At 54.1% G+C, this 14419-nt stretch overlaps 1 protein-coding gene across 1 annotated transcript in view; it reads left to right on the plus strand.

Annotated features, from left to right (window-relative positions):
- The window catches only part of bicdl1 (BICD family like cargo adaptor 1), a 49564-nt gene that overhangs the window by 14050 nt on the left and 21095 nt on the right, over nt 1–14419 (plus strand). The window contains exons 3-5 of the mRNA XM_088935737.1: nt 7656–7772; nt 11937–12083; nt 13985–14164. Coding sequence (XP_088791863.1) covers nt 7656–7772; nt 11937–12083; nt 13985–14164 — 444 coding nt within the window. The remainder of the gene's footprint in view (nt 1–7655; nt 7773–11936; nt 12084–13984; nt 14165–14419) is intronic.

Raw genomic sequence — 14419 nt, forward strand, 5'->3', positions numbered from 1 at the left:
ACGGACGCCCGGAGGCCCGCCTACCACCAAGTCGCCCTACGCCCGCGGCTTGAGGGCACAGGCCTCCTCTCGGCGTCCCGACCCAGCTGAGTCCGGGGCTCAGAGCTTCTGGCCTCGTCACTCCCGTTTATATTCCCTCTCCCTGCACCAGATCCCGTTCCGGTTTTTAGCCTCGTCTTGGATGGATCACCCGGTACTGGACTTTTGGACTGCTTCCTGGTTTCCCCTTTCGGATTGTTTTGGACTAGTTCGCCTGGACCACGGCCCCCCACCCCCCTGAGCACCAGCGCACCAGCGCACTGTCGTCACGCCCCCCTGTGTAACGAACAGTTCTTTCTGACCCTATGCGGGCGACACGATCCAGGGAAAAGTGAGGAAACACTAGGAAAAAGATCATGCAGGAATACGGGGATGAAAACAGGGGGGGCGTGTCCAAAGTGCACAGGTGTCCAGGGGAGTGAGTCCAGGGCAAACAATCCAAAAGTAATCCAGAGGGTAATCCAAAAACACAAGAATAAGTCCATGGCCAGGTGATCCATCCAACAAGGGATTAAAAAACATGAACCGGCCGGAACAGAGATTAAAACCTTAACGGGACCAGGCGCTTCCAGGTCCCGGACTCGCACGACACGGAGATCAGATGCAGAGCCCGGATGAACGTCAGCGCCTGGCTTTTAAGGTGGACTGGGAACAGGGGTCAGGTGCACATAATCAAGTCTGAAGTGAAAGGGCCGGAGCACCCTTAAGGGGGAGGGACTATAATCGTGACACCCTGTTCGTCAGCCTGCCCAGTTCCTCGCCATCTCCCCCCCCCCGTGTCTGTTTTGCTCCCTTCCGGATTCTAGCGTCTGCATAGGGTCCTGATTAACGCGTCGTGACAGGGGCACTGTGCTCTGCTGGCACAGCCCTGATTTACCCCAGACTGGGCTCTCATGCAGGAACATTGAAGAGTTTCCCCCATGGCATCTCTGCAGGGACAGCTTGATGAATATAGGGATCCCACTGTCTGCTTTAAGACCTACAACTTCTTCCCATTGAATTGGTCCTCATGATACTGGAAGATCAGTAAGGGGCTGTTTGCCAGGTCTGTCCGCCCCCCTCTGTCTCACCGGAGATGGTCCAGCCCAGGGTCTGTAGCGGTCAGTGCCGATTGACCTCGTGGGGGAAGGGGGTCAGGAAGGCTGATTATCTGAGAGGACTGGCCTGCTAATCCCTGAGGAGGGTAATCAGTTTAGTGGTGGCACACTGACCTGAGAAGACACCGATGACTGGGGCGCTCAGGCTGTCCCTGACATGTTCTTCTACAGAGCAATCTCGCCCGTCCTGTGGAGCTGCAGCTGGAGCCCTGGCCCATCGGTCAGTGCTCTCTCTGGACAGGGCAGCCCGTCTGACAGTCCAGCGTGTACCTGACTTTGTGCCCTTCTGCATGGCCTGGATACTCCGTACTGGAATGGCCTCTGATTTCAGACAGGAAACTGGGAATAAGAAAGAGAGCAGGGCTCAGGGTTCGAGAGGAGACACAAACAGAGGGGGGTCGGTCTCCCTGCCTTTCCTGGGCCTCTTCGTCAACGCGCTTCTTTCCCAGGGAGATGAGTGCAGGAGCTGGATCAAGACAGACGACAGTAATAACACAGACGCACGAGAATGGATACGAGCGAGAGGGGCCATTCACCCCAACTGGCCAGTCTGGAAGTTAGTAGTTCATTGATCCCAGGATCTCATCCAGCCATTTCCTGAAACAAACCAGACTATCGGCTTCAACTACATAGATGGGCAGCTTGTTCCATACTCCCACCAATCTTGGGGTAAAGAAGCGTCTCCTGTTCTCAGGTTTTAAATGAGCTTCTGCGTAATTTCTGCCTGTGGCCTCTGGTGAATGTCTCTGACGCACTCTCACACAGACGTAGGTCATGACCCAAGAGCAAGAGAGGGTTTAACATGAGCTCTGGAGACCAGAGCACAGAGCCAGTGGCACAGAGCCAGAGCACAGATCCAGCAATGGGACCCAGCAGCACAGAGCCAGAGCACAGATCCAGCAACAGGACCCAGAGCACAGAGCCAGCAGCACAGATCCTGAGCACAGAGCCAGCAGCAGGACACAGAGCACAGGGCCAGAGCACAGATCCAGCAACAGCACCAGGGTACAGAGGCAGCAGCACAGATCCCGAGCACAGTGCCAGCAGCACAGAGCCAGCACCAGGACCCAGAGCAGAGCCAGCAGCACAGGGCCAGAGCACAGAGCCAGCAGCAGGGCACAGAGCAAGAGAGCGAGAAGAAGCAGCAGTGAGGCCTAGACAGCAGGGACAGGTCATCCAGGAGCAGAGTTTTCACTGCAGAGCGACTGCGCTTTCTAGTGAACCCCCACACAAACACGGCACGTACTGGCTACAACAAGCACTTCAGCTGCCACAGAATCCAGCAAGTCTGTGCCCTCCATCAGCCCGACCCTGGCACCCTGGTGTGGACAGCTTTATTCTCTCTCGAGGGGAGAGAGAGGGGCTGTTACGCCTCTGGCCCGAATGCGATGGGACTGTGCAGGGGGTGTCTGAGTCTGCTCGGGAGGGAGGCGTGGCAGAGGAGAAGGGACAGAGAGAGACACAGAAAGGCTGTGACCCAGAGGGGCCTGGTCAGCTCCTGGGGCCGGCACGCTCGGCCGGGGGGGGGGCGCTGGCCCCTCTCTCAGGACCCAGCGCGTCAGGACGCTGTCAGCGGGCGCCGCCCGAGCACTCGGGGCCGGTCTGGGCTTGTTGCGGTGCTCGGCTCGGGGTGCTCGCAGGAGCCCGGCCCGGAGCATCCTGAAACCCTCTGCAAAGGCTCCTGGGAAGCAGCCGGACTGCGAGGGAGAGAGTTTCTGCCCGTTCACCGGTCCTGCCCGCAGGGCGGCATGGCGCTCGACACGCGTGTGTGTGATCCCGACGCACGTGGCGAAGATCGCAGGGAAGCAGCACACCTGGAGATGCACACTGTCCCTTTCGAGCCGGCCTGAGCGCTGGGGAAGATCGAAACACTTCGGGTGCGTGTCCTGTACCGTGTCCTGTGTCCCAATCAGTCCAAATGGTTTAAATTAAACCGGAATTTCCCGTTAGGGAACCTCTGTGTCACGATTGTAATCCCAGCCCCCTTAAGGGCGCTCCGGCTCGTTCACATTTTAGTTGATTTTGTGCTCCTGCTCCCTGTTCCAGCCCTTCCCTACAAAAGCCAGACGCTCCCGCCATTCCGGGCTCTGCACTGGAAGACGGACGCCCGGAGGCCCACCTACCAGCGAGTCGCCCTACGCCCGCGGCTGGAGGGCACAGGCCTCCTCTCGACGTCCCGAACCAGCCCAGTCCGGGGCTCAGAGCACCTGGTCCCGTTTTTAATCTCCACCACCCTTCGCCGGATCCCGCTCCGGTTTTTAACTTTCGTCTCGTCTGTCTTGGATGGACCACCCGGCCCTGGACTTTTGCTTACTCTGGATCTCCCTACAGACTCCCTCTGGATTGTCACCTGGACCACGCGAGCACCAGCGCACCGTCGGCACGCCCCCCCTGTTCGTCTACCAGCCCTGCTCCTAGCCTTCTCCCCCGTGTCTGTTTCACTCCCTTCCGGATTCTATCGTCTGCACGGGGTCCTGAAAACTCTTATTTGCATCGTTTCGTGTTCGTCTGAAAGACCCAGTATGGGATCAAAGCACTGCCTTCCCCTGTGTGCTGGTGGGAAGGAAGGGAAACGCTCCAGACTGTCCTGAATTCGTTCACTCACTGTGGCGCATTGCAGTGTGTGTGTGTGTGTGTGTGTGTGTGTGTGTGTGTGTGTGTGTGTGTGTGTGGGGCCAGAAACGGGCAGACACCAGCGAATCAAATATTGTATCTTTGTTATTGTTCAGAGAGCTTATCAGACGCCCAGTGCACAGCAGTTCAATCTGTTACAGGTCTTACTTTGAGCCTGGAGAGTTAAAGGCTTATGTCCCCCTAGATTCCGAAGCCAATGTGCTGTTTGTACGCTGGTAGGTAACAGGCTTGAAATGCCTTGCCGTTCCTCAGCAGGAGTCCAATATGTCTTCCCGTTGTTATTTAATTGAAGGGATATGCCCACTGCCCGGTAGGCCAGCCTGAATCTCCCGGTTGATTGATCGCTGATCGGCCCGGTGGTCTCCGCGGGTCCTCAGCGCCTGGGAGACCACCGCAGGGGGCGCTGTGGGGCCCGGGCCACCCTGAGGGAGGGGGTGCTGGGAATCCGTGTGCGAACAGGCAGGAGAGGGGGACGTTGTCTGGGGCTCTTTCGCGAGACGGAGCAGGAGAGGGCAGGGGGAGATACATGGAGGCCAGGGGGCGCTGTCGGGTCAGTCCAGGGGGAGAGGGACAGAGGGCTGCAGGCGTCTGAAACAGCTGCCCAGCCGTGTTTCCTTCAAGAAGTGACTGAGTGAGGGTCCGGTACCACTGAGCTCCTAACAACCACAAAGACCTCTCGCCTGCAACCTTTCTCATAGTCTCATGTCCTGAATGATCACAGGCGAGACAAGGCGCCTTTTGGGGAGAGATTGAGTGTCGTCTAACATGTCTCTGCCTGCTGGATGTAATGAGCTGTCTTACAGTATCAAGACTGTTTCATGACAAGATGATTAGATGATTGATTGATCGGTCGATCGATTGATTGGTGGTTGATGGAGCAAAGCCTCTCTCTCCAGACCCTCCCAGTTCCAAACCCCCACTCCTGCTGACTGGCTCCCATAGTTCAGGAAGAAGGTGTGTCTGTGGGGAACGTTTATGTGCTTTGGGCTGAGGGGGTGGTTCACTGTGGGGGTCTAGTGGGCGGGTGGGAGGCTTGATTTGTCCTGGGAGTGTCTAAGAGCAGGGATCCCCAGCCTTGTTCTTGGGGATCCCCCATAACTGAAGGTGTTCATGCCAGCTCAGCTCTCTATGACATAACCGAACCCTTATCTCACCTGAGACTCCCACACTGGGGTTCATTTGAGCTCTCTGATTGTTTGCATGTCCTCAGTACTGGAGGTGACATTACTCGATTGATTTTGAAGTTTAAGATCTTCCAACTTTTTTGAGCAAAAACTTAAGTTTGAAAAAAAAACAGTATTCCAATAAGATAAGCTAAAGAGATTTGCCTGACTGAGAAAAAGGCGATTTTCACCACAGAGAGCCCTGTTCGGGGGTTTTCTTGAAGTGTGTGGGCAGCTGTGGGAGCTCAGGTTAGTCTGCTGGATATACGATCTGGAAAAGGGTGCTCTGCTTCACCCAGAGAGTTGCGCAGTACTCTATCAGGCCAGGCCTGGCTCGCATCTGGGAGAAACATCTCAGAAAACGCATAAAAGTCAGCGTGCGTGAGGTTCCGCAGATGGCAGGGCGTGAGGAGCGCGCACTCCCACGCTAGGCTGCTGCAGGCTCTGGGCCGCCCTGGCGTTCAGCGCTGTGAAAAGCCTGACCTTGAAAAACAACACAGCTCCGAGAGGGAACACGCCCAATGCTCGGGGGTGAGGGGGCCTCTGCGTGTGTAAGCTGCAGAGTACGGCAGCCCGGAATGCGTGTTCTGCAATGCTGGGGCGCAGCAGGTACAGGTGTTAGCCCTGAGGGCGGGCGCACTGTGACCAGGGTTCCCCAGGGTTGCCAGGGTAGGGCAGACTTGAGATCTCAGGGTCTGTTTGGTCTTTCGACACAGCAGTGGCACCTGGGATATGTGGGGCCCTGGCTGGCGACTAACCAGTGATTCTAAGCTGTGAGTGATCACCCATCTGCACCGGAAGATTGTCCCAGCCTTTTTCTGTCCCCTGAAAAGCCCCATTACCTGTAAAGCGCTTTGAGTGGAGTGTCCAGAAAAGCCCTATATAAGTGTAAGCAATTATTATTATTATTAAAAGATGAAAACACCACAGACAGGGTGGGATCTGAATCTCTCACCTGGCAGTCCCACAACTTGCAATGGATCAACTGAGCCCCAAAACTGCATTCATATTTCCAGGAAACAAAAAGACCCTTTTAACCTTTTTTCTCTGCTATGAATTGAATGAATTGAAAAAACAGCTAAAGCCCTGACCTCTCACAACCTGAGTCGTGTTGCATCCTGTGTCTCACCCGTGTCTCTCCTGTGTAGCTCCTGTGTGGCTGCTCTGTCTCTCCTGTGTTGCTCCCGTGTGTCTCCCGTCTGACTCCTGTGTGGCTCCTATGTTGCTCCTGTGTCTCTCCTGTGTCTCTCCTGTGTCTCTCCTGTGTGAATCCTATGTGGCTGCTGTGTCTCTCCTGTGTTGCTCCTGTGTCTCACCCGTGTCTCTCCTGTGTGAATCCTATGTGGCTGCTGTGTCTCTCCTGTGTTGCTCCTGTGTCTCACCCGTGTCTCTCCCGTGTCTCCCCTGTGTCTATCTTGTGTCTATCTTATGTCTCACCCGTGTCTCTCCCGTTGCTCTCCCATGTCTCTGCTGTGTTTTTCTTGTGTCTATCTTGTGTCTCACCTGTGTCTGTCCTGTGTGGCTGCAGTTTGGCTGTTGTGTCTCTCCTGTGCAGCTCCTGTGTGGCTGTTGTGTCTCTCCTGTGCAGCTCCCGTGTGGCTGCTGTGTCTCTCCCGTGTCTCTCCCGTGTCTCTCCCGTGTCTCTTCTGTGTCTCTCCTGTGTGGCTGCAGTTTGGCTGCTGTGTCTCTAATGTGTCTCTCCCATGTCTCTCCTGTGTGGCTGCTGTGTCTCTAATGTGTCTCTCCTGTGTCTCTCCCGTGTCTCTCCTGTGTGGCTGCTGTGTCTCTAATGTGTCTCTCCCGTGTCTCTACTGTGTGGCTGCTGTGTCTCTCCTGTGTCTCTCCCATGTCTCTACTGTGTGGCTGCTGTGTCTCTAATGTGTCTCTCCCGTGTCTCTCCTGTGTGGCTGCTGTGTCTCTAATGTGTCTCTCCCGTGTCTCTACTGTGTGGCTGCTGTGTCTCTAATGTGTCTCTCCCATGTCTCTCCTGTGTGGCTGCTGTGTCTCTAATGTGTCTCTCCCGTGTCTCTACTGTGTGGCTGCTGTGTCTCTAATGTGTCTCTCCCGTGTCTCTCCCATGTCTCTCCTGTGTGGCTGCTGTGTCTCTAATGTGTCTCTCCCGTGTCTCTACTGTGTGGCTGCTGTGTCTCTAATGTGTCTCTCCCATGTCTCTCCTGTGTGGCTGCTGTGTCTCTAATGTGTCTCTCCCGTGTCTCTACTGTGTGGCTGCTGTGTCTCTAATGTGTCTCTCCTGTGTCTCTCCCATGTCTCTCCTGTGTTGCTCCTGTGTCTCACCCGTGTCTCTCCTGTGTCTCCCCTGTGTCTATCTTGTGTCTATCTTATGTCTCTCCCGTTGCTCTCCCATGTCTCTGCTGTGTTTTTCTTGTGTCTATCTTGTGTCTCACCTGTGTCTGTCCTGTGTGGCTGCAGTTTGGCTGCTGTGTCTCTCCCGTGTCTCTCCCGTGTCTCTCCCGTGTCTCTTCTGTGTCTCTCCCATGTCTCTCCTGTGTGGCTGCTGTGTCTCTAATGTGTCTCTCCTGTGTCTCTCCCATGTCTCTCCTGTGTGGCTGCTGTGTCTCTAATGTGTCTCTCCTGTGTCTCTCCCATGTCTCTCCTGTGTGGCTGCAGTGTCTCTCCTGTGTTGTCTCTCCTGTGTTGCCCGTGGACATATAGGCTGAGCCGACAGCTCGCTGCTAACACCGCCCCTGTCCTCTCTCCCCAGGCTGCCGAGGTGGAGAGACAGCTGTCGCTGCAGGTCCACTCCCTCCGGGACGAGTTTCGGGAGAAGAGCATCTCCACCAATCAGCACATGTGCCGGCTGGAGAGCCTGCAGGCGGAGGTGAGTCCAGCGGGCCGGCGGGCCGGGTCAGTCACTGCATGCGGTCCGCTGCTGATCCTGCTTGAAGACATTAAACCGGGATCCCGGATTCCGATCGGATGAGCTTGAAGAGCGTCGTTTCATTTCCCAGATCTCGAAGGTAGTTGCAGTTGTTTCCCTGGAATTTCTGGCCCAGGAATTGGGGAAGGGAGTCCTTGCCCTGGCAGGGAGTATTCGTGCCACACGGGCTGCCCGAGCCCAGTGCCCGCAGCCAGACAGCCAGACGGCCAGACGGCAGGGTGGGGTTCCCCGCGGACTGAGGGGTGCCAGCATGGGGCAGAGCTCAGGGCTCTGCTCTCCTGACCGCAAGGGTGGGTGTCCGAGCCGCCAGCGAGGTGCTGCACTCGGAGGGTCCCGCGTACCCAGCTGTAGCTCTGAGCGCCCAGACGCAGGTTTTAAAGACTCAGGGACAACTCATCCCTCTGTGAGTCTCTCTGGGTAAAAGCGTCAGTCAGCAGCAGGAACAGTAACATGGCAGTCGTGGTGAGAAATGATGACTAACCGGGAGTGTTAATAAGTGTGAAGTAAGATCTGATGTAAGAGGGAAGATATACAGTTTGGCTATAAGTGGGGGTCTGCCTTAGAGAATGGCTGCAGGAATCCCAGCAGGCTTCACTACTCTGTCGGTAATATTCTGAGATTCTATTGCATTTCTTTAAACAAAATAGCAGGAATTCCCATAAACTTCTTTTCTTATTCCTGTACCCAAACCCTGGCCCCGCCCTCTGTGTTGTGTCCCTCCCTTGGATTGGAGCAGCAGGGGCTCGAAGTAAGTAGATCTGCCTGCCTATTGGCCCGTCTGCATGCCAGTCTGTCATCAGTCACAAACGCCGTGGGGACTCCAGGTTGGCCCCAGGAGGGACGGTCTTCAGCAGACTGCCTCAGTGAGCCACAGCACTGGAGTTCTCCGACCTCCGTGTCAGGATTGGGAATGAAACCCTCTCTTCCCTGGCAAACCAGGGAAACCAGACACACTCCCAGTGCACAGCAGCTTGAGCCGTTTCAGATTTTCTAGAGTTCAGGGATCAGGTACATAAGTCAACCCCTCACCAACACTACTGCACTGTCGCTAATGCTGACCAGAGCTGATATGAGTCATCTTGAGCCCACAGACATCGGTCAAGATCTTGTCTGAGGTTTTACAGACTGAGGCTTCTGTGTGTATCCAGATCCCCACCAAACACAATCTAGAACACAGATCCCCGTCAAACACAATCGAGAACACAGATCCTCCCCACCACAATCTAATAATAATAATAATAATAATTGCTTTCACTTATATAGTGCTTTTCTGGACACTTCACTCAAAGCGCTTTACAGGTAATGGGGATCCCCTCCACCACCACCAATGTGCAGCCCCACCTGGATGATCTAGAACACAGATCCCCACTAAACACAATTTTGGACACATATCCCTACCCATCACAATCTAGAACACCAAACCCTACTAATTACAATTTAGAAAACAGATCCCTTCTAAATCGTAATCTAGAACACAGATCCCTACACAGAATCAAAAGAGATCAAAACTACACAGCAATTTGCAAAAGTGACACAGGGTGTGGGACCATTACCTGACCTGTAAACTGGTACTGCTGGCAGCTACATTGTGTCTGACGAAGACTGTTCACTGACTTAACAAGCACACCAAACCAGGGCACGCTGTCTGTAAAGCTTCTCGTAGGTGGACTGAATACTTAGCCATTCTGCAATGAGTCACAGCTGAGCTGCTCTGGTGCGGGAACTATTTTAAGATAAGGGTTTGAATGCTGAAGTCAGCAGCTGTAGGTATTCAGAGCAGTTTTGGGTGGCCAGGGCTGTGCTGTGGAAATCTTGAGGTGCCTGTCTGTGTGGGAGCCCGTCTCTCCATCCCCACTGCATCTTCCCTGCATGCATGGGTGTGCCTGTGTGTCTGTGTGTCTCTGTGTGACTGCCTATGTGTGTCTGTGTGTTTCTGTGTCTCTGTGTGCATCTGGGGACTGCGATTGTAAATCCTCATTCTCTAGAATGCTAGAGCGTGATTATAAAGCTTCCTTTTTCTTTCATCTTTAACCTCACAGGCTTACATACAACTCCTTCTTGAGAACAGTACATTCCACCCCATACCAGAACAGATTTCCAAATACAACAGCAATCCCAGGATTTCAGCAGGAAATGAAATCATCCCTTGCGTTAGTTTGTTAAAGGGGAGGTTGTGAAAATATGATGCCACCTTCCAGGATCTTGGAGACTGGGAGGTGGAATTTACCTTTAATTTCAGCGTTTTGATTCCTGACCTTCAGACAGGACATGTGAGGTGTCCTTGGTTGTGTGACATACTGTACATGTCAGCTACCTGAGGTTCAGAACACACACAAAACATGCTCAGAACACGCTCAGAACACACACAGTACACTCTCAGAACACACACAGAGCACACACAGAACGTACTCTGAACACATACACAGCACACTGAGAACACACACAGAACATGCTTAGAACACGCTCAGAACACACACAGCACACACTCTGAACATATACAGAATGCACTCAGAACACACCCAGAACATGTTTAGAACACGCTCAGAACACACTCAGAACGTACTCTGAACACATACACAACACACTGAGAACACACACAGAACATGCTGGAACACGCTCAGAACATACACAGAACATGCTTAGAACACACTCAGAAAACACACAGTACAATCTCAGAACACACACAGCACACACTGTGAACATATACAGAACGCACTCAGAATACACCCAGAACATGCTTAGAACACACTCAGAAAACCCACAGTACACTCTCAGAACACACACAGCACACACTCTGAACATATACAGAATGCACTCAGAACACACCCAGAACATGTTTAGAACACACTCAGAACACACTCAGAACGTACTCTGAACACATAAACAACACACTGAGAACACACCCAGAACATGTTTAGAACACACTCAGAATACAAACAGAACATGCTTAGAACACACTCAGAATACACACAGCACACACAGCACACACTCTGAACATATACGGAATGCACTCAGTGTCACAGGACCCGCACAAAAGCTCTTGTAAAGCCTTCGTTACTGTGCGATCACTGTCTCTGCAGTGAAAAGCCGTTCTGGAATGTATCGGGTTTTTTCTCCTTCGACTCTCTTCTCCACTGAAAAAATACAAGACACTATTAACATGTCTGTTTTTTCATGAGTCCTGTGCTGTGCTGACGTTGATAAAACTCCCTGAGCCCTGCGTGACTAGTACAGACTCCCATCTGACTCCCACAGCCAGTGTTTCTCCACAGCTCTGCTGCTCTGTGACTGTGAGGGAATTAGACTCAGAGGCTCCAGGCAGGCCCTGATTACACAGACAGGCACAACTCCCTCTATATTTAGCGTCAGTGTGCAGAGACTGTGAGACAGTGTGGTATTTTTAGTAAAGATTAATAAAGCAGGGCCTCACTAAACCACTGACGGCCTCTCGCGGGCATCGACAGAGCAGAGCCCTGCTGTGGGCCGCTCTTGTGAAATATCAAAAACCACCCAGCTAAAGAACAAAATTCCTGGATAACTAAGACCGTGGAAAATCCCTTTCTCTGACGTGAGGCCTGAGCAGACCGCAAAACATCATGACCTTAATTAAATATTGCTATTATTATTAAATGTGCACCGCTTAACAAACGTTTATTTATTTTTTTACTTCTGTGTGTGCAATCATGAATTGTTGTCCACATTTTTTTCAAACCCTACCCTACCCTGTCTGAACGCTACAGTCCTTTCCTCTAGAGGCGGGTGAGAGAGACGTTCGTTCTCTCGCGTGCCCGCGCCCGCGCTGTGCACGTTATCCTCGGGGCCGCGCATTCCAGGGGAACAGCCTGTCACCCTCCTCTCGCGCTCGGCCAGCTCCCCCGCGGTCACCATGGCAACATACATTCTTGAGTCCCGAGCCCCTGGCGCTACTTCTTAACTCGGGGGTGTTACCGCTTGCTCCCGACCTCCGCCGGTGCCGGGGGGAGAGGGGGGTGAATTCATGATAACTCTTCTGTAACCCGACCCCGACGCACCGGGGTCCGGGCTAGCAGCACCGTCCGGAGCCGCCCCTTAGTCCCGCTGTGCCTCCGCCCCTCTGTCCGGCAGATAAAGATGCTGTCGGAGCGCAAGAGGGAGCTGGAGCGGCGAGTCGGCGCCATCCTGGAGGAGAACGAGGCGCTGCAGGGCACCGCGGACGAGCTGCAGGAGCGCGCACTGATGCTGGAGCGCCAGTGCCACGACAAGGACGCGCAGGTCAGTGTCGCGCGGCGCGAGCGGGGACAAGGCGCGCGTCTGCGCTGCGCTGCGCTGCGCTGGAACCCTCGAGCCGAAGCCGCGAGAAACTGTACGCGTCGCGCGGAACCTCGTGCCCGTGCTACTGTCAGCCTTTCTTTCAGAAACAAATCAGCACCGAATACGGACAATGATAAAAACAATTTAGTCAGAACCGGGAAGTTACTCGTTTATACTGATTTTTTTACTCAAACTTGAAACTGTAGGAGTATCTTTATTTTCCTACTTAAGTAATTCCTTGTGTGACACTCCCTCGCTGTCGTGAAGTCTCGCACAGGCGGATATTTACAGCGGGAGTGTCTCACGGTGAACTGTGTGAATCAGGCGAGAATCCTTCGCGGTCTCCCCCCAGGTGCAGGTGCCATGTTCCCGAGTATTCTTATTTCCGAGGGGTATAATTTTAGTCTCTGCGCCGAGTGCTTCTGAAGAGAGCTCTTTGGTGCAGACAGAGCGAGTGGTCTTGATGGAGCCCAGCCGGTCTCCGCAGAAGGCAGTGTTACACGGACACCCCCCTGCGTCTTAACTGCTTTCCCAGCAATCACTCACTCCGTTACAAAGTCGGGGTCTCTTGAACTTGCTGTGAAGTGTTTTGTGATATCCGACGCTATGCTGGCAGAAGCTGAGACTCTGTGATGGCTACACACACATCAGTTAAGTACAGAGACATCCCTTGTGTTATCAGGGCAGTGTAGTGGTGCGCTGGTCAGCTCTGGGGTCCTGGGTTCAGTTCGGGCCTGAGGTGCTGTCTGCGTGGAGTTTGTATGTTCTCTGTGAGTCAGGTAGTTTCATTGGCTCCTGGGGAAACTGGCCATGATGTGAGTGTGTGTGTGCGTGTGTTGCCCTGTGATGGACTGGCGTCCTGTGTGTCTACTGCCATAGTGACAGCCCAGGCTGGCTGAGGGCCGCTACACTGACAGAACTGAAACAGCCCACTGGTCACCACCGCTGGGGATCTGTCACTGATCTGCTGCCTGACCCTGTAGTCCTGTCCTGGACAGTACCAGCTGTAGAGATGTGTCTCACCCTGTAGTCCTGTCCTGGACAGTACCGGCTGTAGAGATGTGTCTCACCCTGTAGTCCTGTCCTGGACAGTACTGGCTGTAGAGATGTGTCTCACCCTGTAGTCCTGTCCTGGACAGTACTGGCTGTAGCGATGTGTCTCACCCTGTAGTCCTGTCCTGTCCTGGACAGTACCGGCTGTAGCGATGTGTCTCACCCTGTAGTCCTGTCCTGTCCTGTCCTGGACAGTACCGGCTGTAGCGATGAGCTGCCTGACCCTGTAGTCCTGTCCTGGACAGTACCAGCTGTAGCGATGTGTCTCACCCTGTAGTCCTGTCCTGTCCTGGACAGTACCGGCTGTAGCGATGTGTCTCACCCTGTAGTCCTGTCCTGTCCTGGACAGTACCGGCTGTAGCGATGTGTCTGACCCTGTAGTCCTGTCCTATCCTGGACAGTACTGGCTGTAGCGATGTGTCTCACCCTGTAGTCCTGTCCTGTCCTGGACAGTACCAGCTGTAGCGATGTGTCTTACCCTGTAGTCCTGTCCTGTCCTGGACAGTACCGGCTGTAGCGATGTGTCTTACCCTGTAGTCCTGTCCTGTCCTGGACAGTACCGGCTGTAGCGATGAGCTGCCTGACCCTGTAGTCCTGTCCTGGACAGTACCAGCTGTAGCGATGTGTCTCACCCTGTAGTGTAGATTGGTCCTGTCCTGGACAGTACCAGCTGTAGCGATGTGTCTCACCCTGTAGTCCTGTCCTGTCCTGGACAGTACCAGCTGTAGCGATGTGTCTCACCCTGTAGTCCTGTCCTGTCCTGGACAGTACTGGCTGTCTGACCCTGTAGTCCTGTGTTTGTGGTGTAGCTGCGCCAGACCCAGATGGAGCTGCAGGAAGTTCGCCTCTCGCACCGGCAGCTGAGCCTGCGGCTGGAGGAGCTGAGCGAGGAGAGGAGCCTGCAGGGGCTCGGCTCACACCACGCCTCGCTGCTGTCCGAAATAGAGCAGAGCATGGAGCAGGAGGAGCTGGAGCAGGAGAGGGAGCAGGTACCTGCACAGTCAGACACACTCTCACCTGTCCGGGTGCTGGTACCTGGGCAGTTCTGACACACTCTCACCTGTCTGGGTTCTGGTACCTGCACAGTCAGACACACTCTCACCTGTCCTGATGCTGGTACCTGCACAGTCAGACACACTCTCACCTGTCCGAGTGCTAGTACCTGCACAGTCAGACACACTCTCACCTGTCCTGATGCTGGTACCTGCACAGTCAGACACACTCTCACCTGTCCGGGTGCTGGT

This window comes from Atractosteus spatula, chromosome 17, assembly GCF_055471065.1.
Source record: "Atractosteus spatula isolate fAtrSpa1 chromosome 17, fAtrSpa1.hap1, whole genome shotgun sequence".
NCBI classification, from domain to species: domain Eukaryota; kingdom Metazoa; phylum Chordata; class Actinopteri; order Semionotiformes; family Lepisosteidae; genus Atractosteus; species Atractosteus spatula.